This window comes from Silene latifolia, chromosome 2, assembly GCF_048544455.1.
Source record: "Silene latifolia isolate original U9 population chromosome 2, ASM4854445v1, whole genome shotgun sequence".
In the NCBI taxonomy this organism is placed as follows: Eukaryota; Viridiplantae; Streptophyta; class Magnoliopsida; order Caryophyllales; family Caryophyllaceae; genus Silene; species Silene latifolia.
The window spans coordinates 166,873,688-166,900,543 of record NC_133527.1 but is presented as its reverse complement, the minus strand read 5'-3'; the positions used below and the strand labels follow the sequence as shown (position 1 = coordinate 166,900,543).

The 26,856-nt window shown below is 37.8% G+C and overlaps 4 protein-coding genes across 8 annotated transcripts; all 4 read right to left on the bottom strand.

Moving 5' to 3' along the window:
• Nucleotides 1-8,570: 8,570 nt before the first annotated feature.
• Nucleotides 8,571-12,709, bottom strand: LOC141643299 (putative F-box protein At3g10430). Of its 4 annotated transcripts, none has more exons than XM_074452396.1 (3): nucleotides 12,494-12,709; nucleotides 10,218-11,427; nucleotides 8,571-8,971 (listed from the first exon to the last, which is right to left on the bottom strand). In XM_074452396.1, exons 1-2 carry the CDS (start codon nucleotides 12,568-12,570, stop codon nucleotides 10,260-10,262), a joined length of 1,245 nt encoding a protein of 414 aa, XP_074308497.1. In that variant the 5' UTR covers nucleotides 12,571-12,709; the 3' UTR covers nucleotides 8,571-8,971; nucleotides 10,218-10,259. The 4 variants fall into 4 exon arrangements, with proteins under 4 accessions (XP_074308497.1, XP_074308495.1, XP_074308498.1 ...); XM_074452394.1 differs by lacking the exon at nucleotides 8,571-8,971 and adding an exon at nucleotides 10,011-10,127; XM_074452397.1 differs by lacking the exon at nucleotides 8,571-8,971 and having other exon boundaries at nucleotides 10,011-10,451; nucleotides 11,010-11,427.
• Nucleotides 12,710-16,157: 3,448 nt separating this feature from the next.
• On the bottom strand, nucleotides 16,158-17,568 carry LOC141630991 (E3 ubiquitin-protein ligase ATL31-like). Its single transcript, XM_074443721.1, has one exon. The coding sequence runs from the start codon at nucleotides 17,356-17,358 to the stop codon at nucleotides 16,345-16,347; it is 1,014 nt and encodes a 337-aa protein (XP_074299822.1). The 5' UTR covers nucleotides 17,359-17,568; the 3' UTR covers nucleotides 16,158-16,344.
• A 2,213-nt stretch (nucleotides 17,569-19,781) lies between these two features.
• On the bottom strand, nucleotides 19,782-24,311 carry LOC141643298 (putative glucan 1,3-beta-glucosidase A). 2 transcript variants are annotated; one of them, XM_074452392.1, is made up of 11 exons: nucleotides 24,100-24,272; nucleotides 23,750-23,865; nucleotides 23,539-23,658; nucleotides 22,250-22,438; nucleotides 21,829-21,987; nucleotides 21,446-21,615; nucleotides 21,196-21,351; nucleotides 20,546-20,759; nucleotides 20,407-20,464; nucleotides 20,071-20,250; nucleotides 19,782-19,971 (listed from the first exon to the last, which is right to left on the bottom strand). In XM_074452392.1, exons 1-11 carry the CDS (start codon nucleotides 24,173-24,175, stop codon nucleotides 19,886-19,888), a joined length of 1,524 nt encoding a protein of 507 aa, XP_074308493.1. In that variant the 5' UTR covers nucleotides 24,176-24,272; the 3' UTR covers nucleotides 19,782-19,885. The 2 variants fall into 2 exon arrangements, with proteins under 2 accessions (XP_074308493.1, XP_074308492.1); XM_074452391.1 differs by having other exon boundaries at nucleotides 20,407-20,759; nucleotides 24,100-24,311.
• A 496-nt stretch (nucleotides 24,312-24,807) lies between these two features.
• On the bottom strand, nucleotides 24,808-26,325 carry LOC141630985 (E3 ubiquitin-protein ligase ATL31-like). The gene has a single exon (XM_074443715.1). The coding sequence runs from the start codon at nucleotides 25,886-25,888 to the stop codon at nucleotides 24,929-24,931; it is 960 nt and encodes a 319-aa protein (XP_074299816.1). The 5' UTR covers nucleotides 25,889-26,325; the 3' UTR covers nucleotides 24,808-24,928.
• Nucleotides 26,326-26,856: the final 531 nt, after the last annotated feature.

The following is a 26,856-nucleotide window of genomic DNA, read 5'->3' as shown; positions in this document are numbered from 1 at the left end:
AGTAGTACTAGACCCGGAAAAGTAACCAAGAGATCCTCGGAATCGATAAGTAACGGGTGGGGGTCGCTCCACGCCGTACTCTCCTCGAGGGGGTCAACAAAGAAAACGGCGCAAGGAAGAAGCATGTATGACTCACCGCGGACCCTCCAAGAATGGTCATTCCCATTCTTAATATCAAGATAAGAAATGTCATAGCGAAGGTGGTCATCATCAACAAGTGGCTCAAAGTCAGCCATGGGCTCATATGGGTCATCGCCCTCAAAGTCACAAATGTACCCTAGCAATCTTGGTGACAAGAGCACCACAATCAAGGTTCCCGTACCTCCCGATCATCCTATCAAACGCCGAACAGGACAAGAGCGGGGGGAGAGAATTGGAATGTCTCCTCCCTATAAGGATTCAAGTAACTAGCAAGTATTAAGACCTCAATAGTGGAGGTCTTGCTCTTATCGGTCCTACCATACAAAGAAATAGCTCAAATACCTCAAAAACATACGAAGACAAACGTGTTGGACATCTAACAAAGCCATAGCACCGACGTCCGCATCCATATAACCAAGAAACAATGGAAAGTAATGAACAATGACAAACCCACCAACACCATACAAGTCCCCTTCAAAAGATGCTTATCCAATCCCAGGATTTCGTAAAGACGGCTAAAGGTTAAAGACCGTTCAACATTAAGCAAACGAAATCTGATTAGGTGATCACTGGGGAAATAAGTAAAAGAGCTAAGAAATTCGAGAGTTAGGGCAGGGTAAGATAACTCGTGGAGCGTGAAAAGACCCTGCAACCCGATTTCATTAAACATGCCAAACATAATGTCGTCTATCTTCAATGTGCGCAAAATTTTCCTATCAACACATCGAGTGGCACTCATAGACTTAGTTAATAGATGCTCAAACCTGTCCTTCTGTGCTTTGTCACGAAATTCGATAAATGGATAATCGTCTAAGGGAGACAAATCATCCTCCGAAGACACAATCTCTTCAGGAATCACCTCGGGTTGCTGAACCGGGGCTCGCCTTTCTCTAGTCCGCTTATTTCCTTGCCCTAAGTCGACATTATCTGCATAAAAGCAAGTAGAAAATCAAATTTCAACCTCATCAGAAAAACAGTCCCGTTTTTGGCAATAATGGGTCCGAAAAATCAAGTTTTAAGACTCCAAATGACAATGAAAGCATCCAAAAACTTAGGGGAACATGAGTATGTATCATATATGGAAGATTCCAAGCAATAGAATACAATTCTAACCAATTTAATGCAAAATTTCTACCCGGATTTTGAAGAACCCTAATTCCCAAATTAGCAAATTAGGCATGAATTTCAACAATTAAGGGGCTAGAAAGCAAGGAAATAGCAATTGTATACTAGCAATGGAAGATTTGATACAATAAACTCAATAATTAAGCAAGAAAAATCAGAATTTTCGAGACACATAGAGGCCAAATCGCGACTTACCTGAGCAATTTAAGCAATGGAATTGAGAAAATAAGCACAAGAGAACGATTCAAACAAGTAATAAGCAAGTAAGCACAAGTTTTAAGTGAGTTTTGATGATGATTGATGATGAATATAGAGAGAATGAGTAGTAGAGGAGGTAGGATGCAGGAAATATGTCGAAAAAGGAAGAAGGAAAGTGAAAGAAGTAGGAGCAATTAAACACAAAACCGGTAAAAACAAAGCGCGGAACCGGGTTTATTTTGGATCCTCGATCGAGTCGCAGCTGGCTCGATCGAGGAACCAATTTCAGGACTACCCAACTTTCGTTTTAAACTTTTCTTAATTCTTCGCAGGTTCCTCGATCGAGTCGCAGCTGACTCGATCGAGCTGATAGGTTCCTCGATCGAGTCAGGGGTGACTCGATCGAGGAACCAGGCTGGGACTCCTTTCTTCGTCTTTTGTTACGCATAACTTCAAATCCCGTCAAAATTCCTGCAAAAGACACTTGAAAGCATATCAAGTACCCTCTCCTCGTCTCTCCAAGTTCAAGAAAACATAAAAACAAAAGCAATACGTGAATTTAAATCCTAATTACAAACTAATAGTTTACAAAATCCGAGCTGCCTCTCGGTAGCGCTGGTTTTTGCGGTCCCGCACGACCGTAATTCTTCATCAGTGAGAAGAATCAATGGGGAAGAGGTCAAGAGCCTCTATTACCCCCACAAAAGCACCTTCATCGTACGTTTTCAAGCGTTGCCGATTCACTTTGAAGGTCTTTCCTGTGTCGAAATGCGCAGTGAATCGACCCAAATTTGTTCACATCGATGTGATGAACGGTCCGGACCATCTACTCTTCAATTTACCTGGAAACAAGCGCAAACGAGAGTTAAATAAGAGAACTTTCTCACCAACATGAAATTCTCTTTGCAAGATATGCTTGTCATGCCACTTCTTCGTTCGCTCCTTGTATACTTGAGCACTATCATAGGCATACAGTCGAAATTCGTCAAGCTCATTCAACTGCATCAGTCGTTTCTCACCCGCCAGTGAGGGATCCATATTCAGCTCTTTTATGGCCCACATAGCCCTGTACTCAAGCTCCACGGGTAAATGGCAGGACTTGCCATAGACAAGTCGGTATGGTGAGGTTCCAATCGGCGTTTTGAATGCAGTACGGTAGGCCCACAAAGTATCATCGAGCTTCCGACTCCAATCCTTTCTATTCTTGCTTACTACCTTTTCCAAGATCTGTTTCAGCTCTCTGTTGGAAATCTCTACCTGTCCACTGGTTTGAGGATGATAGGCCAATCCTCTTCGGTGTGTAACGCCATACTTCTTCAAGAGAGAATTGAGATGACGCTCATTGAAATGCTTGCCTCCATCACTGATCACTGCACGAGGCACTCCGAATCGTGGAAAGATAGTCTTCTGAAACAGCTTAACAACAGATTTAGCATCACAAGTGGGGGTGGCAATTCCCTCCACCCATTTAGAAACATAATCTCATCACTACTAATATGTATTGGTTCCCAAAAGATGTAGGGAACGGCCCTTGGTAATCAATGCCCCAAACGTCAAAAATCTCTACTTCGGAGATTCCAGTTTGAGGCATCTCATGCCTTTGCGAGATATTGTCCGTCCTTAGACATGCATCACAAGAACGGACAAAAGTAGTAGCATCCTTCAAGATAGTAGGCCAATAAAAACCCGATTGCATTACCTTAGCAAATGTCCTAGAAGGACCATGATGACCTCCATAAGAAGAAGAGTGACAATGAGAAAGGATGGCACGTACCTCACCCTCTGGAATACATCGTCTCGTAGATACCGTCTGCGCACTCCCGAACAGATATGGGTCATCCCGAAATATCGCTTCACGTCATGCAAAAACCTCTTCTTCTTCGCGATAGGAAAGATCGGGAGGAAGCATACCTCCTACCAAATAATTGGCATAATCTGCAAACCATGGAGTATTTGCAGCTCACTAACACCGGTCATCCGGAAAAGAGTCATCAATGGGCAAGATCTCTCTTCCCGAAAATCGCAACTGACAAATGATCTCGCAACAACATTTTCAAAGACTGGACTTATCACGGATTTCTAAATCAAATTCTTGTAACAATAAAATCCATCTAATAAGTCTAGGTTTAGCTTCTTGTTTGGTTAAAAGATACTTTAAAGCTGCATGGTCAGTGTGAACAATAACTTTAGAACCAACAAGATAAGCTCTAAATTTGTCTAATGAATAGACAACTGCAAGTAGCTCCTTCTCTGTAGTAGCATAGTTGATTTGGGCATCATCGAGAGTCTTGCTTGCATAGTAAATGGCATGTAACACCTTGTCCTTTCGCTGCCCCAAAACAGCTCCAACTGCATAGTCACTGGCATCGCACATAATCTCAAAAAGAAGGCTCCAATCCGGAGATCGGATAATAGGAGCTGAGATAAGTGCTTGTTTGATCCTGTCAAAGGCTTGAACACACTTGTCAGTAAACACAAAAGGAGCATCTTTATGAAGAAGCTGAGTTAGAGGTTGAGCAATTTTAGAAAAATCCTTTATAAAGCGGCGATAGAACCCTGCATGACCAAGAAAACTACGCACACTTTTGACATTAACCGGGTACGGGAGTTGCTCAATTACCTCAACCTTAGCTTTGTCCACTTGAATACCCTTACCTGACACCAAATGACCGAGTACCACCCCTTCAGTAACCATGAAGTGGCACTTCTCCCAATTGAGAACAAGGTTGCTCTCCTCACAGCGCAAAAACCTTAGTCAAGTTTCTCAAGCAAACATCAAAATCAGTACCATATACACTGAAATCATCCATAAAGACTTCCATGATAGACTCTATGTAATCAGAAAATATGGCCATCATACAACGTTGAAAGGTAGCAGGAGCATTACATAAACCAAAGGGCATCCTCCTATAAGCAAATACACCATATGGACAAGTGAAAGTGGTCTTTTCCTGATCCTCAGGATGAATGGGTATCTGAAAGAAACCGGAGTAGCCATCTAGGTAACAGAAATAACTATGACACGCTAATCTCTCTAACATTTGGTCAATGTAAGGAAGTGGGAAATGGTCCTTTTTAGTGGCCGTGTTCAACTTCCTATAGTCAATGCACATCCTCCATCATGTGACAAGTCTAGTAGCAATTAATTCATTCTTATCATTTTTCACTACTGTAGTACCTCCCTTCTTAGGTACAACTTGGACAGATCGACCCATTTAGAATCGAAATAGAGAAAATAATACCAAAGATCAAGTAATTTCTGTACCTCTTTCCTTACCACCTCCTGCATTGGAGGATTTAGTCGTCGCTGACCTTGTGCACTAGGCTTGTGGCCTTCTTCCAAGTGAATTCTATGCATACAAAAATCACGACTAATACCTTTGAGATCGTCAATGCTATACCCAATGGCCTTTTTATGAGTTCTCAAAACAGTCAACAAAGCAGATAGTTGACCTTCAGTTAGGCTAGCATTGACGATCACTGGGTTCATTTCACAGTCATCTAGAAATTCATATTTGAGATGAGAGGGAAGAGGTTTTAATTCAGGTTTCTTTACCTCAGTTACCTTAGGTGTGACACCCAAACTATATACCTTCTGATGTGGGCATTCCTCTCCGGTTAGAAGCTTCTCAATTCGATGAACTTCGGACTCCATGAACCCGTCTCGATCACCGGATCGAAACCAGGGCAATCTCCAGAGGATCCCTGTCCAAACACATAGGAAGACACTCATCAATAATAAAATCAACAACATCTATACTATGACAAGTCTCTTCTATCATGGGGTTTTTCAATGCTTTTTCCAAGTTGAAAATAATTGTATCATCCCCCACAGCTAAGGTCAATCTCCCCGCCTAACATCTATAACCGCCCCAAAGATGTAAGAACGGTCTGCCCAAGATGATAGGGATTTGGTTGTCTTCACCATGTCCATGACAACAAAATCAACGGGAAGTAAAATTTCCCAATACGAACGGAACATCCTCTAACACCCCCAATGGGTGCTTAACGATCTATCGGCCATCTCAGTGTCATATTAGTAATCACAACGAACCCATATTTAATTTCTTACAGATGAAGAATACGGCATAACGCTAACACTAGCTCCTAAATCACAAAGAGCTTTACTAATAAAAAGATGACCAATATGACAAGGGATAGAAAAACTTCCTGGATCCTTTAATTTGGGTGGTGTATTAATTGGCAACATGGCACTGCACTTCTGAGTGTAAGCAATAGTTTCCACCGCGTCAAAGGATCTCTTCCTTGTCAAAATCTCCTTCATGAACTTTGCATAAGCCGGCACTTGAGTAATCAATTCAAGAAAAAGGGACACTTACCCGTAGATTCTTCACGACCTCCATAAACTTACCGAACTACTTATCCAAATTGGATTTTTGTTGTCGGTGAGGAAAAGGTAGAGAAATAGTTATGGGCTCGGCTTGCTTCTCCTTAGAAACAACTTTTGAAACACCGTCGGCTGGCAATATTGGATCCTCGATCGAGTCGGGGGTGACTCGATCGAGTCTGGTGGATCCTCGATCGAGTCACCCGTGACTCGGTCGAGGAACCTTTGCGAGTTCACTTTTTCATCTTTTTTACTTTTATCGTCAGCTCGTGTTTCAACTTCGTCAGGCTCTTTCTCATCATCACTAAGCTCCAAATTACCCAATCCTTTGGGATGCATGTAAGGGACTTCATCAACAGTAATGGGCACTTCATTCTCAAGACTTTGCAGGTCGGGATTCGTATAAGAAGTACCGCTTCTTAGCTGAATAACATTAGCTTGCTCATGAGCTTGTTTGCCTTGAGGAGGAAGACCCACGGCCTGTTTTGATGGATTTTGAAGCGCCATCCGAGCCACCGATTATCTAGCATCTTGTTATGGGCAATCACTCGAAATTTGAGCCGTCTGCTTTTGTTGCATTGACAAAGTTTGTTGCAAAAGATTGCGCAACTCGCCATATCATTGTTCGGAGCTTGTTGAGGAGTTTCTTGAGGAGGTCGTTGATATTGATTGTTAAACTGCTGGCCTCCTTGATTTTGCCTTTGATATCCCCCTTGTGACTGATTACCACGATTGTTGGGAGGGATATAAACATTCTTCTACGGTTGTGACTGCTGCGGGTTTTGCACATTCTGACTAGACCATTGAAGGAAAGGATGTTCCTTCGTTCTTTCATTGTAAAAGTTGGAGAAAGGTGTACCTTGTGCACCTTGTCTGTAAGCCTGAAAAGCATTAACCTGCTCAAATGTGCTCATACAATCAGTTGCACCATGACCATCTAAACCGCATCTAGCACAAGTATCCTCTACTTGCTGACTCATAGCATGAACTCTCTCTTTACTACCCAATGATTGGGTAGTCTTTATCTCAGCAATTTGGGCTGAAATAGTCTCCAGCTGTGCTGCCAGAGCACTATCAACTCCAGTACCTCGCGTGCTTCCCCTAGGATTTCCATACCTGGCGGTATGGGTAGCAATTTGATCAATCAACTTCTACGCGTCACCATCATTGGTGTTATCTTGAAACCTCCCATTCGCAGATGAATCCAAAAGGGCACGATGATCGTCAAACAACCCGTTATAAAACTGGTTGCAAAGGAACCACTTTGGGAAACCATGATGGGAACTCGATCGAACTAAATGCTTGAAGCGAGTCCAAGCTTCATTCAAATCTTCGATGAGTCGCTTGCTTGAAACTAGTAATTTGATTCCTCAAAGCATTAGTCTTTTGAGGTGGGAAGTACCTCTTGTAGAAAGCAAGAGCCAAGGAATTCCATCAGAACTCCTTCAAGATCCATATCCATATCCCTCAACCACTCAAAGAAGCTCCATCTTTCGAGAGAAAGGAAAGAGCACCGCTTCACTGATCTTGTGTCACTCCAAATTGATAATGGAATAGAACAATGCAGAAGTGACAAATTTCTCCATGTGCGTTGCGGGGTCCTCAAAGTGTCCCTCCAAACATGTTTCGTTCCACCAAATTGATGTAAGATGGCCGAATCTCGAATGTTCCATTGGTAGTAGTGGGCAGCTTGAATCCTTGTGGAATAGAAGCCAAGGTTGGCTCGAGTGACCGCTAAGGTAGGCATGATGGGGGCTTTAGGACTTTCGAATAATAATCGGAATTTCGGAATAGGAATTCCGTCCTCTTCCTCTTCGTAGGACCGATCGGTACCGTCTCTCGATTGAGCTCGCCGTTTCGACGTCAAGTATACTCAAGTCTTCTACTTGACCCACTTCTTGATTAAATTTCCGTCTGTAGCGAAAAGTCTTCTCAGGTTCAGGATCAAAAGGAATAATCTGGGACCTATTAGACCTGGGCATAAACGGAACTAACAAGAAAGTATGAGAACGGTCTCAAGGAACTGGGTTCCCTGAGACAAAAAGACAAAATAAACACAAACAGACTAAACAATTGTTGCCTCTCCGAATCGGCGCCAAATTTGATATGGCTAAAGTTGTATTACCAAATCAAAGTAAAACTATCTCAGGACTAACAAGAATAGCTAGTGATAAGACAGGTATCGAATCCACAGGGAGGCGGTAAAAGCTAAGTCTAAGAGTATTTAAGCTGTCTAGAAGTAACCGATTTCGGGGGGTTTTGTTTTGAGTTGATTCTAACAAACTAATTGCAATGTAAATAAAGGACGAATAACAATATTATTAAAAGTCTAGGAATTAGGTTCACTAGGTCAATCAGTCGGGGATTATCAATCAATTACTAAATCTATCAAGTTGTTTAAGGTCATAAGATCGGTCGACTCCATTATGCCCTTTAGATCGATTCTAATATGCGGTCGCTATGATTAGATACTTTTTATTTGATTATCGCAGCCTATATCAATTCTAACCCGGTCGGCGATAGGATCGATTCGCTACACTAATTAATAACTCAGGCCTCAAGTGATTAACTAGAAGAATTACAATAATCAAACAACAACTTTAATGATATCAATAGCAACTAATTGATTTTCCCTTTTTAATTAACCTAGATCCCCTTCATCCTAGATGAGGGGATTAGCTACTCATGATTATAATAACAACAAATATGATTAAAGATGAAAACATAATTGCAGGATGAAAACAATAATTGAAGAATATAAAACAATAATGATTAATTAACGAGGAAAGATTAGTACCATACAAGGGAAAGATTAGGGTTCTAGAGAGTTTTCCAGCAATATCCAAGCAAAATATAACGTAGTCTAACAATAAAACACGAGTCTTTAATTTATAACAAAAGATTAACGTTTTAGGAAATTCCGGAAATAAAACCCGCCAAAGAGGATCCTCGATCGAGTCGCAAGTAACTCGATCGAGGACAGCTGCTCGATCGAGTCAGCAGTGACTCGATCGAGGAACTTGCTTCACAGGTTCTTTCTTCTCTTCTTTCACTTCTAGTCTTCGTGATTCCTCGTTTCTCGTGCCATGCTTCGTGTACTCTACCGTGTCGTCTCCGCTATGCTAATCTCAGCTTGATCACACTCATATTGAGTCATTTCTGCATCAAAACACAAAATAGCGGCAGTATCGACAATTCATTGAAATAAAGCATATAAATGATATAATAGGCACGAAGCGGTATGAAATATGATGTAAAGGGAGCTATAAAAGTATATATGAAAGTGATACATCACTTATTAATTTGAAAGCCCCGTGCATTGCACAAGGATATTTAACATAGTTATAATGAAAAAATGTTATAAGGGTTTAGGGAACGTTTGGCCCAGGGTATCCAATTGATTACCCCATGACCACCCATCAACCACCAACGCTCACCATAATACATGACCGGAAACACTCACTAATACCACTGCCACCACCGGCGCTGTTGACGGACCGCCCTTCATCGACCAAATCCCCCCCCCCCCCCCCCATCCCCGGTCTACCTCCCCTTAGACCACCCACTCAAAGAAGCGGGAGGTTTCCGAAAGCTAATCTCAGATATTTCCTGTCCTCGGTCTCTTGCATTTACGCAAGGAACACAAGTTCCATCCTTGGCTAATGAAACACACAACATTGCATATTCTCCTGTTGTTTCATTGGTCCTTTCTGGTTCCTTCATAGATTTTTCGCCGTTTACTGACCTACCGTAATGTAATTTAAGTTGCTAAGATAATAAACACATAAAGCTATCCTTCCTAGTGATCCTCATAAGCTGGACCAATTTTAATTTGACCAAATTGTGATGCTCGCTTGTAGATCCACTCGGTCTTCTATCTTTTTTTTTCCTGGCGATGAGATGTTGCTTAGTTTATATGTTATGTCCATTTTTTTCTTAAACCATAGCCCATATATGCCTGCGCATAAAAACTTTAGCGGCCGGACGGTGCATGGTAGAGTAATGAGTGAAAAGCGATGGATAAAAGCGCACCAACAGCTAAGTTTATAAGATAAGGGTAATAGGTAATAGCGAAAAAAACAGAAAAGTTGGTTGGTAAGGTCCTTAATGCTATGTTTTCCGGGCAGTACTCATTGTATAGTTCTCACCAATAAAAGTTGGTTGGTAAGCAGACAAACAGATTTCTAATAAACAAGTGTACAACACAAAACAGATTTCTAATAAAAACTTAAGCAGAGCCGGAATAAGATTAGTATGATGATTCCTCTTTGTTCAAATAGCCAATTGAAGATGATAAATAAAGGGGTGTGCGTATCTGTGTATAAAACTAATTTAAGCCAATAAATATAATTAAAAAAAAAAAGTCTTTACTAGAAATATCGAAAACAAAAGGGAGTAGAAGTACTTGGACGATCTGACTTGGAATCGAGAGAGTAATGAAAGATGGCTAAACTTGGGTGATGTCTGTTTCAACTTGCTCTTGCTCATCTTCCCTACATTTGTTCATATTATCTTTGATAGAAAGAAGGCTTTCCATGTAACAAAATAGTCCCATACACCGACCTGGTCCGTTGTATCCAAGATCTTTTATTTCCAATGTATTTGGATCACACAAGACCAGTCTCCGTCCTTCAAATTGCTGTAAGAAAACCTTGTTATAGTTCCAGTGACCAATAGGTATACAATTATCTGGAATTGATCCTATTGTAAATTTCTTGGTCCACATTCCATGATTTAAGGTCCATATAAACAAAATTCCATCTCCCTCATGGACACTAAAGAAAGCAATAGATTCCTCGTACATTCCGAGGCAATTACTTGCCGGGCGCTGATAGTTAGGAATGGGCAACTCTTGAAATGAATCAGAAGTCATGTCAAAAGAGATGATCAACTCGGGGGAATCGAAATTATTTGATAACCAGAAGCAACATCCATTCACAAGAAAATAACATTTGTTGTTTACCAAGTCGTATCGGTGAGCCAAATCCCCACAATATTTCCAGGAGTCTGTTCTTAAGGAGTAAACAAAGACGGACAAAGGATACCTAACTTCGTTATCATCTATATAGTCATAAATAACAACTACCTTGTAATCTCCAGTTACGGGATCAACTCCGAAATTGTACCAATCCCAGAAAGCATATATGGGAAGTGTAGGACTCTGATGCGTAATAATTATGGGAGGTAAGGTTCTAACCTCATTGATGGACGGATTCCACAAGGCACGGTAAGAATAGGCACATAGATAATACAAACCATCACAAGGACCGCAGATATAAGCTCCGTACTCGGGTATCCCATAAAGCACCTTATCCTCTAAAACTCGAGGAGTTTCATCAATCAACAACTCACACAAGTTACTCTCAGCAGAGGTCACTGGAAACAGAGCAAGGAGGCAGTTGTCGATGTATCTATGACGATTGTTTTTGAGGTGCTTGGATATAAACTGAGGACTTGAAAGAATAGAATACCATGATTTGCAAACGCTCTTATACTGCAACACCTCTTTCACGGGCAACCAAGTCAATATCTCAATTAACACATTTTCAGGCAAACGATTTCCGTTCTCCGGTGCAATATATATTAACATTGATTTCTCCCGTTCCACCCTCGTTCTACATTTTAATAAAATCAAAAGAAACCCAACAAAAGATATTTAACTTTCATTCATCTAGTTTCATACTAAATATAATTATTAGGATATTTGGCCTATAATAGGCCCGGCTACCATTAGGGTTGGCCATATTAGGGTTAGGGTTTAATAAAGATGTGAGTTATTATAAATAGCTCACCATATTTCATGTAAGACACGATCATTATCAATAATACAATTGCCTTATGAAATATTCTCCCCTCTATAATCTTATCATGGTATCAGAGCCTCACGCTCTTGAGGCCTAAATCAAAATTCCGCTTCCGCTACCTGCCGGTGGGTGTTTAACCTAGCTATCATGCCCACCGGCGGGAACTTATAAACAATCAAATTTTTGACCTGCAGTATGTCCGGCAATCATAAGCATAGCCAACATTGTTTGATGATTAGTCTTTTGCTTTCTATCATCCTTTAAAAAAAAAAACTTTAACCCAAATTCTTTTTTCTTTGGGCAGATAAAACAAAAAAAAAAAAAACGCAATTTCCTCTATTCTTCAATTCATTGTCAGATCTCAGGAATCATATTTCTTCAATCAAGGTGGTATTAAATTTACTGGCGAGTTACGCAAGAAAAAGAAAAATTTACTGGCGAGTAACGCAATGAAAAAAACTGGCGAGTTACGCAAGAAATTTGTCTGGCGAGTCCCATACGCACCAAAAATTTGTCTGGCGAGTCCTATACGCACCCTTACCAACCAACTTGTGAAGAGGAAGAAGATTGATGAGAAATTTCTTGAAGGAAGATCAAGATGGGGAGATAAATGTTTTGTTTTTTTTTTAAGATGTGAGTTATTATAAATAGCTCACCATATTTCATGTAAGACACGATCATTATCAATAATACAATTGCCTTATGAAATATTCTCCCCTCTATAATCTTATCAATAATTAATTCATAATTGATTATAAAGATTGTAACAATGTCGGAACCGATATTCAAAAGCACAGTCATACTAAATCATAAATTCATATTTAAAGCACGGCAGGAATTAGAATTAGAATTAAAATAAAAAAAAGAGGCGACACACCTGTGTTTCAGCAATTGAAATAAAGGGTAGTTGGGATTTGGTAATCTATTGGTGTAACGATGGAGGGATAGAGCCATTTCTCCCAATTTTCGATTTACACAGTTAGATGCAAAAATTGAAGTTTGGAGAATACAAATTGGTAGGAGGGACAGAGGAAATGGGTGATGCTGTTTGATGAACAGATGCCGTGACCCTTAACCTTTCCCTATTCCCCTCCCGATTGTCTTAGACAGTAACTGTATCTCTTAGAGCTGGCAAAACCCGACCCGACACAACCCAAAAATTGGGTGAACCAAAACCGAACTGATCCGACCCGAACCGAACAGACCCGATAACAACCTTATTTTTTCTAACCTGAACCCGACCTGACCCGGCCCGACCCGTGACCCTATATTTTCTTAATCCGATAGATAACCCGATAATAAACTAGCTTAATAATGGTTATATTATATAATACTAAATTGACATTCATCTGAATTATTTTCACTTAAAACTACAATTAATACACTTACCCATTATTTAAACATAAAATAACCAACTAAAACTTATAGAAATGATTGGAACGGAGAAAGTATATAAGATAAAATTTACGGAAAATGTTGATAACCTGACCCGACACTGCCTCGCTAATGACCCGACCCGACTTGCCACCCGTTGATGACCCGACCCGAAGATGGCCTAACATGAACAGAACCGACCTGAACCCGTCACTAACCCGACATAACCCGAGCCTGATATGACCCGACCTGCCTTAACCCGACCCGTCATCGACCCGAGTGATCCGATTGCCGCCTCTATAGGTCACGCGAATGTGTAATAACATAGCATAGGGTTATCATGTGTGATAGGGTTATCATGTGTGATCTTTGTAGAATTTGAAAAAATACAGAGTTACTATATAGAAAAACTCTAATTTTAATATGAGAATTATGAAACTAACCGCAATAGCTGCGGGAGTAGTGAAAGTAAAAATAATAATAATTAGAATAGTGAAAGTAATAATAGTAACAACGAGTGTGGAGTGTGGATAAACAAAAGACTAGAAGCATGTTCTACTAGTGTAGGCCAAACATGAGAAGAAATTTCCGACTTATGGATGATTTGCAAATCATACAAAATTTTGACATTTTTAAAAGTCTTTATCCAATCGTTGCTCATTTTTGAAGTTAAATTGAATAAGACTAATCATACTATATATTAATCTTCTAAATATCTATTGACATGGCATCGTATTATTTAAGTTGTAATGACATGGCGTTCTCTCACGTTAGTCACTAATTATTCACTAATGAGTATATGAGTATGACTGTATGAGTATATTATCTTTCATCTTTAAAACCTCTATTTTAGGAAAGAATCTCCCATTCAATTCAATGTTAAAAATAATCATGGATTAAATTTTAGGTAAGAATTGTGATTTACCAAAATTAAAGAAAATTGATATGTCATGGTAATAAAATAATTTATTTATTTTTTCACCAAAAATAAATAAATTAATTTACATTTTTTGGTTGTAGGCAAAATTGGATTAATCGTGACAACATCCACAAACACTTTCTTCTTTGTTTGATGAAATCTCATCACTTGCATTTCTTAATTAACAAATCTAAAAACGGTAAAATAATACTCCATCAACTATTGTGGTTGTCAGTAATTATTAAGTTAAGAAGATCTGTAGTTGTGAGACGGTTCCGTAATGTTAAAAGACAACTTACTTATTAGCATTAAATATTGTTTTTTTATTTCTTATTATTTTATAAGAATGTACAGTCTCACCGTGTAAGACTCTTTTTCTATAATTTGTGATTTTGTGAGAGAAACTCATTAAATAAGAAAACAATTTATTTATTTATTAATACAACTGAATATTTTTTCTCTTTTGCAAAAAAATGGACGTTCCTCCATAATAAGGTCGTCTAAATGATCACTTCCTCTATAATTTTAGAATAACTATCTTGCATGTTTCATTATTTTATTTTATTTTATTTTCCCGATGAATTTTTAATGTGTATACGAGGGTAGATCTTAAAAGGGTGGGTTTTCTACCATTATAAATAATGATTTAGTATTTTAATTCTAATATGGAGTAATTGTCATCTATATTTTTACGTTATTTCAGTAGAAGATACGATACTCTACATAATGAGTGGCTTCGTTTCAGATTTTTTTCACTATTTAAGTGAGGTTATATATCTTATATGTTGTTTCAAGTTCTTAATTGACCTGTCAAACGGGTCGGATCATATGGGTAGGGTGACAATACGGGTACGGTGAAATACGTGTCGAGTCATACGAGTCACGGGTCAAGTTATGGTAAGAGTGCGGGTCAAAAATTAGAAACTAAAGCCTCTTTATAGATCGAAAAAATATTTTTTAAAAACTAATGCACATTTAATTTTAATATTTTAATCATATTCAATATTTACATGAATAATATTAAAAGAATATAGAAATTAAGTTATTTTAAGAATTATTTTATTATTACAAGTAAGAAAAGTTATATATAAAATTGGATTTTTAACTGTGTTTGAAATTTAAAGTACTAAAAATAATATTTTTTTAAAATATATAAATATAAATATTTAATAAAAATCTTGATTTATTCTTGACCAACGGGTCGACCAGTTCGAGTAAGGGTCTGATCCTAAATTAATGAGATCATTTTGGGTTCGATCAAACGGGTTATGATTCGAGATTTTTGAGTCTTGATCTTGAAAAAGTCGGGTGTAGTGGGGGGCGAGGTCGAAATTTGGCAGGTCTATAATTTCATATTCCAGTCATGTTTTAAACTCAAGACTTATCATTTAGTAAAAGCAATATGAATACGAATTGTACACATAACCAACTCTAATTTATCGTGTTTTATATTTATTTAAGATTGACTTTAGCAAATATAACTTTTAGTTTATTAAAAATATATACGGAATAATTTTTTTTTTTTGGTAGAATGTAAAAATTATATTGATCGATGAGAAATAAATACGGCACCAGTTCATAGACTATACATCTGAGGTAGTACCTCTTATTGTTATATTTATAAATGATAATATGCTCAGAAAAAATGAGTATATGCTCAAAAACTACAAGGTTTGAGGTACTACCTCAGATTCGTAATCCTTTTTCTCATACGGCACTATACAAACATTTTGTAGCCACAACGCAAGGCTACAACATAGACACACTACTCACATAAGCACCCTATATACGGAGTATTAGCTTGGAGGTAATTATCTGACTATAAAACAGCCCGTGAAATTCACGGGTTTTAAGCTAGTTAGATATATAAATTGACTTGTTATTTGCATAATTGCATCCCGTCATTTGAAATTTGTCGTCATTCTTAATAAATCCATTTGACCCCTTTCTAAGTATACGGAATATGCAATATTCTAAACTCGTGTATACTTACATCTAGATATAGCAACACATTTCGTATGTTAAAGGTATTAGAAAAATATCAGAATTTGCCAGTTCTAAGCCTCTAAGGGAGAACTTGATCGCCTTAATTGTTCGTTCCAAGTTGAGCTACTCTAATATAAATTAAATCAAATAATATATACCAAAAAAGTATCTAAATATAACAACATTCTCGCTATATTAAAGTTACACACTATTATCGGAAAATAGAATTTCTAAATCTTTATCGAAACATTGCTCAAAGTTCATTGTCAAAAGTATTGAAACTTTATTGCACTAGATCAAGTAAATATACAAATTTGATTTGAATTCACAATTTTGATTGTACACTCCATTGAATTCCATCCTCATTCCACCATTCACCCCTACCGGCCCTACCAGCCTACCTAATTTATAAAGTAATTAAACGTATTCACTATACAAAATAAACAATTTTACACCGGAAGTGGAGGAGGAAATGACTGATCCGTCGAACAACTCTTCGGTACTTTACCCGCCGCGGTTGAATCCCCATCAACTCCAATTTTTACCGTTGATCGAAACGACGCAACTCTCATTAAAAACGACCTCCCAAATAACCGCCCGTAACGGCTACTTCCACTACCATCACCACCGCCACCGCCACGATATCCTCTCCGTGAGCTAGTTTGTCTCGGTAAAGTCATCATGCTCGTAGCTCGCTTCAGCTTTGTCCGAGCCAACAATTGCCTCCGAACCTCAGCTGGTAACCTCAACGTATACCTCTCGCAATTCTCCCCTGCTTGAATCAACGAGTGCCCTGTCGAGTGCGCCCTTGGCAATTTCTTCGGCAGCGACGTCGTTTCGTTGTTGTCATTGATCGTAATTCGTACCTCAGAACCCGATGTTGGGGTGGTAGATGACTGTAAGTCGCCGGGTTGATTATTGACGTCCGTAGTACTAGAAGCCGCAACAACAACAAGGTTGTCGCGGCAAACAGGGCAGGTAGTGTGTCCTTGAAGCCAAGTATCAATACACTCGGCATGAAAAACATGATCACATTTTGGTAGAAAACGCAGCGTTTCGTCCTCTTCAAACTCACTAAGGCAAACAGCGCATTCCAGCGCGCCTTTACCTATCTTAAGCTCTTTGACCGCCGAGTATGGAAACACGGGAAACGTGTCGATTACTGATTGGTCGAGACCGCGATTCGTATTTCTATTTGCAATCGCTCTTGTGGCCATAACACTAGTAGAAGATGAGGTGTCTACGCAGTGCTGGATGTAAATTGAGATGCATCCGGTAATGAAGAAGCCTAGAACTAGGACTATTATGACTATCGCCATTGATGGTTTCACGTTACTGCCTCCGTCAAATGAAACACCGCCGTCCGATGATCCGTCATCGGACGTTTTTTGTGCTTCTACGATAGTTAGTAATAATACTAGAAGTACGAGTATTTGGATTGGAGTGGTTTTATTGCTCTTCATTTTTGAAGAGTGAAATTTAATTTTAATTATAAATTATAATGGGAGGCTACAAGTTGGGGTGGAAATGAAAGTAGCTTAGATGGCGGAAGAATTATATAATGAGGAGAAGATGCCTTGGAGAGGAAGTTAGTGGGACCCCGGAAATTGACAAATCGGAATAAATGTGTAATAATTTACACTAATCAAGTTCAAAACCTAACTGTGTTGTGTATTTGGAACAGAAAGGCGGCGTTTAAAAAGACGTTCTATATTCATTTTATATGTATATGTAATAGGCAATATCCCTTGTAAAGACGATACGAGGACGAACCGAATTGTCTTATTACGATTTGTGATCCTTCGTTTTACAAGAGGATTTTTCTTTGGCTTTTGTTAGGGTGTTATGGATTTACATATTCTTTGTAAATGCTATTTGACATATTATTAATGAATTAATCGTTCTCTATTTTAAAAAATTCTCATTTTTATTTTTAATATTCTCAAAAAAAAAAGGAATTGTAAATTAATTCAAAAAAAAGTATGAGAATTATGGTTAAAGTGTTATACAAAAAATGGTGTAAAATCAAATAGGAAAAATATGAAGAAGATTCTTTCCATTTTTTTTTTTGTCTTTTTCCTTTCACAAAGATTATTATACTATATTTTTTAATTCTTAAGTAAATTATTATACTATACTTCCTCCATTCAACTCCACTTTACCATATTTTCTTTTTCATCTATTCAACTCCACTCTACCACTTTCCATAAAAAAACAAGTAAAATGACCCTTTTATCCTCATTGCAAACAATTATTTACACAAAATGCCACTAGTTGGCCCACATAATTACCCACTTTATGGACAAATTAATCATCCATCCCATTTCCCATTGTACTTTTATTACTACTTTATTATTTTCTTAACATTTGTGCAAATTGTACTATGGTAGAGTGGAGTTGAATGGAGGAAGTACTTTTTATTTTTTGAAAGCTACCCATCTATAGTTATAGTAGATGTTTTAAGTATATTCCAATCTCACTAATTAACCTTTTAATTTTTAAGTAAATTCATAACCATTCAATTGGACCCAAAATTAATCTAAACCGTTGAGAAGTAATGAACTTTATTTGTTTATAGGATCCTTACTCGAAAAATATGTAGCGAAGAAAGTTGACTAGAGTGGTGAAGTGGTCAAGAGTGAAAACGTATTGCGTGAGGTGGGGAGATGGATAGAGCTTTAAAGGAGATGAAAATGATAAAGTATGGGGAGGGAAGGAATCTAGAAATGAGGAGAACGTGGGCCACTTCTAGCATTTTATGGGCTTCCTTACTGGAAGGCTTGACTTTTTTGCAGTAAGGGAATAAAGTCAATTGTTTTAACTAGTAGAAGGCGTCAAAGTTAGGCTAATTAAAATATTAAAATATGTGGGGGTCAAAAGTTGACAAAAGAAGGAAAGTTCCTAAGGAAAAAGAAGGGATTGGCTCCTTATGATTTAAGAACTAAATTGCGAGTATTGGTTGGCTTTTCTTGGTGTTACTCTTATTTTGGTTGCCATTATTATATACTCCCTCTATTTTTTTATATATGACTTTCTCACATTTTGAGACACTCCCTTCTCTCTTCAATATCTCTTAAAATATAAGACTAAATATTATGATATGTATACTCATATGAAAAAGTTTTTCACAAGAAATTTAATGGTACCATTTTTATATTTTTTGAACAAATATATTTTTGTAAATATTAAAATCAAAGGTTTACCTCGTAAATGCAAAACGTCATATATAAAAAAATGGAGGGAGTATTTGCGACTTGTTGTTGAAGTTCAAAAGATCACAGATGTGGAGTTGCTTGCAAGTTTCCTCAGTGGTTTGTAATTAGCTTGGAAGTTAGTCAACCAACTTGGCTCACTTGTACTTTGATCGCTTCCTAAGCTTCCTAGTACGACTGTAAGAGTAATGAACTAACAAAGTAACAAGAATCAAGGAAGTATCGCATCTTATGTACTCCGTATGTGCTAATCAATTGAGGACCCAAGCACGGAGCACTCGTACTTTGATAGCTTGTTAAGCATTCTAAATTCAATTTTTGATTTTTTTATGTTATTTCCCCACTAATCTACTTTTTAGTGTCTATTTGAAACTATTTTAAGGAAAAGTCGCTACTTCAAGTAGCGGTTTTAGTGAAATATCACCGACTATTACAGTAAACTTTTATTATTTTTAGAGAGTTTTTCTTAAAATAAAATAAAATATATTATATAGTTCTCTGTCCGTCTCCAAATTTATTTTACTTTTCACCAAAAAAACTAAATATCTTAGTGGTGCCGGCAAAAAAATTACTCTATATTTTAAAGCTGGGGTGACGTCCTACAATCCATAGTGGCACCGAAGAAGGGGGCTTAGGCGAAGGGTCAAATTGGTGGCTTTTTAAGATGATACAAATTTGATTCAAATTCTCATGTAGGAACATTCACTAAAGAAATTCAAGAATTGCCGAAATATCAACTTCTCTACGGAAACCAAGAAAAGAAGGCGGGTACAGTCTCTTACAAAATGTTATTCAAGTAGAGGCTGCTACAAATTAGTCCTAGGTACATAATGGCATTGAAGACTTGTGATCCTGCTGAGTTACCTGCAAAGCAGCATTGCAGCAAATTTAAGATTATTACTGCTTCATAAATTTCCCATGAAAAAGATATTGGACAAATATCAACAATATTAGAAAGCTCACTCAATTCCAGAAACTGATTTCTTATGTTCCACTCGAAATCCCAGTGTTTCCTGTCATTTTTTAGTGTCCAGTAAGCCCATCCAAATGATGCTTCATTATACACATCTAACTGTGCTTTTCCAAATTTCTGATAGTCTTGTTGCGATCCGCTTGTTACATTCCACTCATTCACCCATTCCCCTGATAGTACAAGCAACAGATTTGCCAAAAACATTTTAGGTTAATGTTTCGATGCAAGTTCTTGCATGACACTCAAAAGTAACATACATCAACTTCAAATGAAACCCAACATTTTGTAGCACATATATGTAGTTAAGGTTGGTAATTAGTCCTTACCAATGAAAACAAGTGGACCGTTTGCAGCGTTGAGTTGTTGCAGTTGAGCTTCCCTACCCTTGAATATGTAGTCAATTTCAGCGGCTGAGCTCATGTTAACGAAGAAGTCACTAAAAAGGTTGTAGTAGTGGAGGTCAACCACTAAGTTTGTAGAACCAATGTCGGCGTGATAGAGTTCAAGAGGATCAGCATCGCCTATTCTCTGGCAGATAATCACATAAACTGTTTGGGAATACTTCCTCACAATCTGATATCCTTGTTGGTAATATGAAACCAAGGTGTCCAAGGGTACATCTGGAGCACCAGGTTCATTCAAGAGCTCAATTCCTAGCAAGCCTGGGTGTGTGGCGTACCTACACACGGAGTAGAGTGAATATATGACAGACGCAGCTATATATTGCACAAGAGATGCAAACTTTTTAACCTTGAAATACTTTTATGTAAAATGTACGAGTTGAGGACACTTGGTGCGTCGTTTGGTTGCAATGAGAAATCACATGAGATAGCAATTCCTTAGAATTGCAAATAACAAAGGTTCTTTGATTGCCAAAAGGAAAAATGAAAATATGTAGCAATTCCAATATACTCCCCAACGGAATCGACAGTCCCGTGGTCGCATTTCGCACATTAGCAACCAAACAATTTTAAAATATCTAATGAATAACTGGGGGATTTTTTTTTTCATATCAATTTTACTTCAGAGAAAAAAAAACTACCCTTAGGAATTATCACTTTCAACGGAATTTTAATTCCTATATAATGCACGTATTTTATGCGTCTCTTAAGTACCTGGAAGCCAAGAAATCAATGACGTGCAATGATTTATTGATATACTCTTGTGATGTAGGCCAGTCAATGGAACCGTCCCTGCTAGCGCTGTGTTCCATTCCATTTTGAGAGCCCGGAGCAGCATGAAGGTCAATAATGCACTTTATATTATATGTTCTGTAACAAAAACATTGTATAATGTGAATTAGAGTGAATCATAATTCAAGACTATTACTCGTAATACAATACATGCATTGAAGCAAAGACCTACTGGGCCCAGGAAAATGCGTTGTCTAATGCTGCCAATGTTCCCCCAATGAAAGGAGCAGGAGGATCAGGATCAAATGCAATCCACCATCCGACAGGGATCCTCACTGTATTTATCCCATGTTTGCTAATGAAATAGAAGTCGTCTATGGTGATAAAGCTGTTTCTGTGCTCCTGCACTTCAAGAAGCAAAAGATGATTTGCATAATGCAAATTATCTGGAATAACCAAAAATGCAGGAGATGCCATACGTATCAAAGATTCATAGTAAGTGCTTTGATTTGGAGAGCTGTAGTTATCAACAGAACCCGTAAAATGCTCAGGTCTCTGATTTTGATGAATGAATAACAAGTACAGCATACTAGGATTCAAACAGATGCACTATACCTCAAGAACTTGTTTGGCCTTTGCGTGTCCATATCCATTTGCAAGCTGAAAATCTCCGTGAATGTTATTGGCCACAATTGTCATCTCAAAGGTGGCTGCATTATCATCCCAATCTGGTGTTCCTGGATAGTCTGCTGTTAGCTGGTTTTCTGTCATAGCCTAAAATATGAGGCCCAATCACGTGATTTTTCAGTGACTCATATTTGGCGACATGCTTAAAATTGGCACAGTGGTGATTTTGCGTAACATGAGTTCAGCTGAGCCTTCAGTAGAATGCTGTACAAGATGACTGAATTTGTATGCCAACATTCGAAACCATAACATGTTGGAGAATTCTGAGCTATAATATATACTTGCATTCTCATTTTACCCCATCTAAATTACAATCAATTTTTTTAGGGATTATCTTTAATGTATATACCTGCAAGTAGGCACCACTGTCAAGTCTGATATGAACCCTGCTGCTATTACTGAGTTTTTCTATGTAAAACATTTCATTCGTTCCTGGTACTTCAGTGGTTGCTGAGACAACGCATCCTTGGCCTTCACATGTCAAGAATTGTCCTTCTGTGGAGCGTAATTGAAATTCTGTCTCAGATACCCTCCACAACTGCAAGGTACGGAGCAGAACAGGCTCAAATCACCAAAAAAAAAAAAAAAATGAAAATTCCAATACAAATCCTCAAAATGAAAGTGCATTCAGAAGAAAGTTACAGAAAAGAAAGAACTAATAACTTGATAAGAACTTCAGATAAGCATAGCTCTGGTATATGATTATCAGCACACTTCAGATAAGAGTAATAGAAGGACTAGAGCAACCAAGGGCAAATCTTGAGTAATATTTTGTCAGATAGCTAGTGAGCAATCTATGAATCGATCATAATACAGTGACACAAAACATAACAGTTCAACACTTCAACTTGCATCGCGATAGAAATGACAATTCTGTCAAGGACAAATATCTTTTCCATCTAGGTAAAGAATTAGAAAATGCTTCGTAATTCATATTTAGTCATAATATGACGGTCCATAGCATATAGAGACATAAATATTTCATGTCCAAAACAAAACATAAAGAATAAAGAATAGAATTCTTGATCTCCTAAAGAGTAGGTAAGGGAATTCCCTCAGCAAAGGCAGACACCGACAGGTAGATTCTGATCAACCACCCATTTCGATGAAGAGGAATAGGGGATTACCATCTGTCTCATCAACAGGTCAATCATCCACTAATTCATGAACAAACTACATCCTTTTCTTTTTACTTATTCAAAGTTTTCTTTTATGGCCATCAACACCCTTATCTGAATTCTAAAATCGACGAGAAGCATTAATGCTAATGGCTAAAGCCAGCAACTCCACTCATATCACATTTTTTACTGAAAAAAACTATGTCCAAACTCCAAACAAGGCAATGAAATCAATTGTTCAGGAGAATCATGGCAAAAAATAAAAAGAACTTAAAAAGCACACATTCTCAAACATTAACAACTAACAAAAACTCAAATTTTTCAGGAGGGCAACAGTTTTCAGCAAAAATAGAACTGAAAAATCACAATCAAACATAGGCAAATTGAAAAATAGAAGTCAAGATTTTCAAGATAATTATGCTAATAGAGTACTAATAAAGTAGCAGGCCTATCCAAAAACAAGAAGAAACAAAAGAAGATTTGATGCAGACAGACAGACAGACAGTTAAGGGTGTCGCACCCGAAATGTCTCCCAGGAAGAGGGTACATCCCTACTAACTGTAACATTTGAACCTCCTCCATTCTCAGCACTAACATACTTCTGCAAATTCACAGACTTTAACTGCACCTTTGTTCCATCCTACATATCAATTGCCATACACCATTTCAAAATGCAGTTTTATTATGGTAAACCCGAACCCAACAAAAAAAAGAAGGCATAATTAACTCACAATCATATCTCCATTAGGAATGCCATCAAAGAGGGAAGGCTTAATCCAACCTTCTATCACCAACCATCCTCCTAAATTCACTCCTCTAACTTTTTCATCATTCTTTAATCCTGGCACTTTTTCATACAATTTACATGCAACACAAGAAACATGACATTTTATCAAATACGGAGTAATAGGTCTATCTTAAAACCGTTGCAAATAAAGACCTTCATGAAATTCCTTTCATTAAAATGCTAAGGGTACTCATTTAAATAGGTTATGAGTGCGGTCTTAACTTACAACGGTCTTAAACGATAATTTGCATAAAATGTGCCAGAAATGTTGCATATGATTAGTTGGTTAATTACCTGATGATGCAAGTGAGAAGAGGAGCCAAAAAGAGAAGATAAATGTGGAGACTTGTTTCTTGACAAGTAATTTCATGTCAAAATTAGGATCCCAGTTAACTCCAATGTAACTAGATAAGTAGAACCCACCTCTTACAAAAGTGTAGTTATATAAGGAGGAGCAGTTAATGACATGACAAATATGATATGGTTTATCACAATAAACTCAGGTTGAAGAAAAGTGTAGAAGTTCCTTACTTTATGTTCAATCAATTCCAAAACAGGAATTTTGGTCACAAACGGTGTCTTTTAAATGAGACAAAATTAAAGTTTTTTTAATTAAAAAAAATAGATATGTTAGATATGTTGTAATTTCTAACAAAATTGCTACATTAGGTTTTAGCACCATTATTAAGCATTCCGAAAAAAAAATTAAAGTTTTTTTTAATAAAAAAAATAGTATTCCGAATCTCCAATCATTTTATCCATGAAAACATGATCACAATAGATATGTTAGATATGTTGTAATTTCATATGGGTCAAATAAGAAATTTTTTTTACAAAATTGTGTGTACACTCCATCGAATTAAATTCACAATTGTTTGACCTAAATTCACAATTGCTTGTACACTCCATTGAATTTCGTCATTCTTGTATAAGAATCATGCAAATCCATAACCTACCTAAATGTAAAATAACACGAATTTACTGTACATTCACGAATAATAGGGTCAATAATCACAATTTAAATTTACAAAATCAATTTAATCAAAATTTTCAAAAATGAACTACGTATATTTCACCGGGAGTGGGAGGAAATAACTGATCCGTCGAACAAGTCTTTGGTATTTTACCCTCTCGCGGTTAAATCCCCATCAACCCCATTTTTTACCGTTGATCGAAACGACGCTACTCTCATTAAAAACGACCTCCCAAAAACCCGCCCATAACGGCTACTTCCGCTACCATCATCACCGCTTCGATATCCTCTACGTGAGCTAGTTTGCCTTGGTATAGACATTAGGCTCGTAGCTCGCTTCAGCTTTGTCTGAGCCAACAATTCTCTCCGAACCTCAACCGGTAACCTCAATGTATACCTTTCGCAATTCTCTCCCAGTTGTATCAGCGAGTGCCCCGTCGAATGCGCCCTAGGAAATTTCTTTGGTAACGACGTCGTATCATTATTCTCATTATTGATCGTAATTCGTACCTCAGAACTGGAATTTGGTGTTGTCGATAACTCTGAGTCACTGAGTCGATTGTCTGGGTCACTAGTACTGGAAACAACAACAAGAAGGTCGTCTCGACAAACGGGGCAAGTAGTGTGACCGGCAAGCCAAGTATCAATACACTCGGCATGATAAACATGATCACATTTCGGGAGGAAACGTAGCATTTCGTCGTCTTCAAATTCACATAAGCAAACAGCGCACTCTAAGGCGCCTTTGCCTATCTTAAGCTCCTTGACGGCCGAGTATGGAAACACGGGAAACGTGTCGAGTACTGATTGGTCGAGACCGTGGATGGTTTTATTTGAAGCATGAATCCCTCTTGTGGCGGTATTAATAAGGCTAGTAGACCATGAGGAGGAGCCGACACAGTGTTGGACGTAAACTGAGATGATGAACAAGCCTAGAATTAGGACAACTATGAGTACCGCCATTGATGGACTCACGCCGATGGGTCCTTCCCGTGAAGCGCGGCCGCCGTCCGATGATGAATCATCGGACGGCTTCTGTGCCTCGATGGTAGATGTTAATATAAGGAATAGTAGGAGTGCTTGGATAGTAGCGGTTTTATTGCTCCCCATTTTTCAAGAGTAAAATGGGAGACTAAAAATAGTTTGGGGTGGTAACGGAGGTAAGAGCCAAAATCAAGGAAGAATTACAGTGAATATAGTAGAAGAGGACGTGGAGACTTGTGTCTGGGGATGGGGATGAACGTAGTGGCTGGTGGGACCCTCTGAAATTGTCATACCTTAGTCTCTCCATTACCTCTCAACGGATGAGATTTTATTACAGGACAATCCAACCGTGAATTGTCAGGTGTTTTGATGAGAAGGAAGAATAATGATGATTTTATATTAGTGTATTAGAGATAATGAAAGGTAATTGGAAGAAAAAGTAATGGAGATATTAGTGTATTCAAAATGGCCGGAGTATTACTTTGTCAAATTGTAACGTTCAACATCCCCGGACTGTGTCGCATCTTGCGCATTTGGTACGGGCGACCGCATTTAAGAATGATACTCCGTCCCTTCAGAGCTTGATTTGTTATAATATTAAAATGTCGCTCACTGAAAATAATAAAAATACTCGGAAATAAAAGATGGGGACAAAGGGAATAACAAGGACCACGTGGTACATCAATTCAAGTGAAATAAGGAGTACCCCATATATTTTTACACAAATTCTTATTTAAGACGGATACTTTTAGTCTTATTTGTCAGACGGATAAAATGTTGCCATTTTTTAAGAAAATGTAACCAATTAATTCACAAAATGTTATGACTAGAGGTGTCATTTTTTACCCTGAAAATGATGTGAACAATAATGGTAACATGTTATCAAAAAATAACATTTTATTGTAAAATGATGACATGTTACCCGTCTTATTTCAGACCAAAAACAATGGTCTTAAGAAAAACGGACCGATATTTTTAAACTAACAATAATGTATAATATATTTATATTTATTATTAGGGTTTTTCTAACATCAATAGGATATTCCAATTTCCCCATAAAAAAATCAATTAGTTCTTTCATTTTTTGTTTTCTT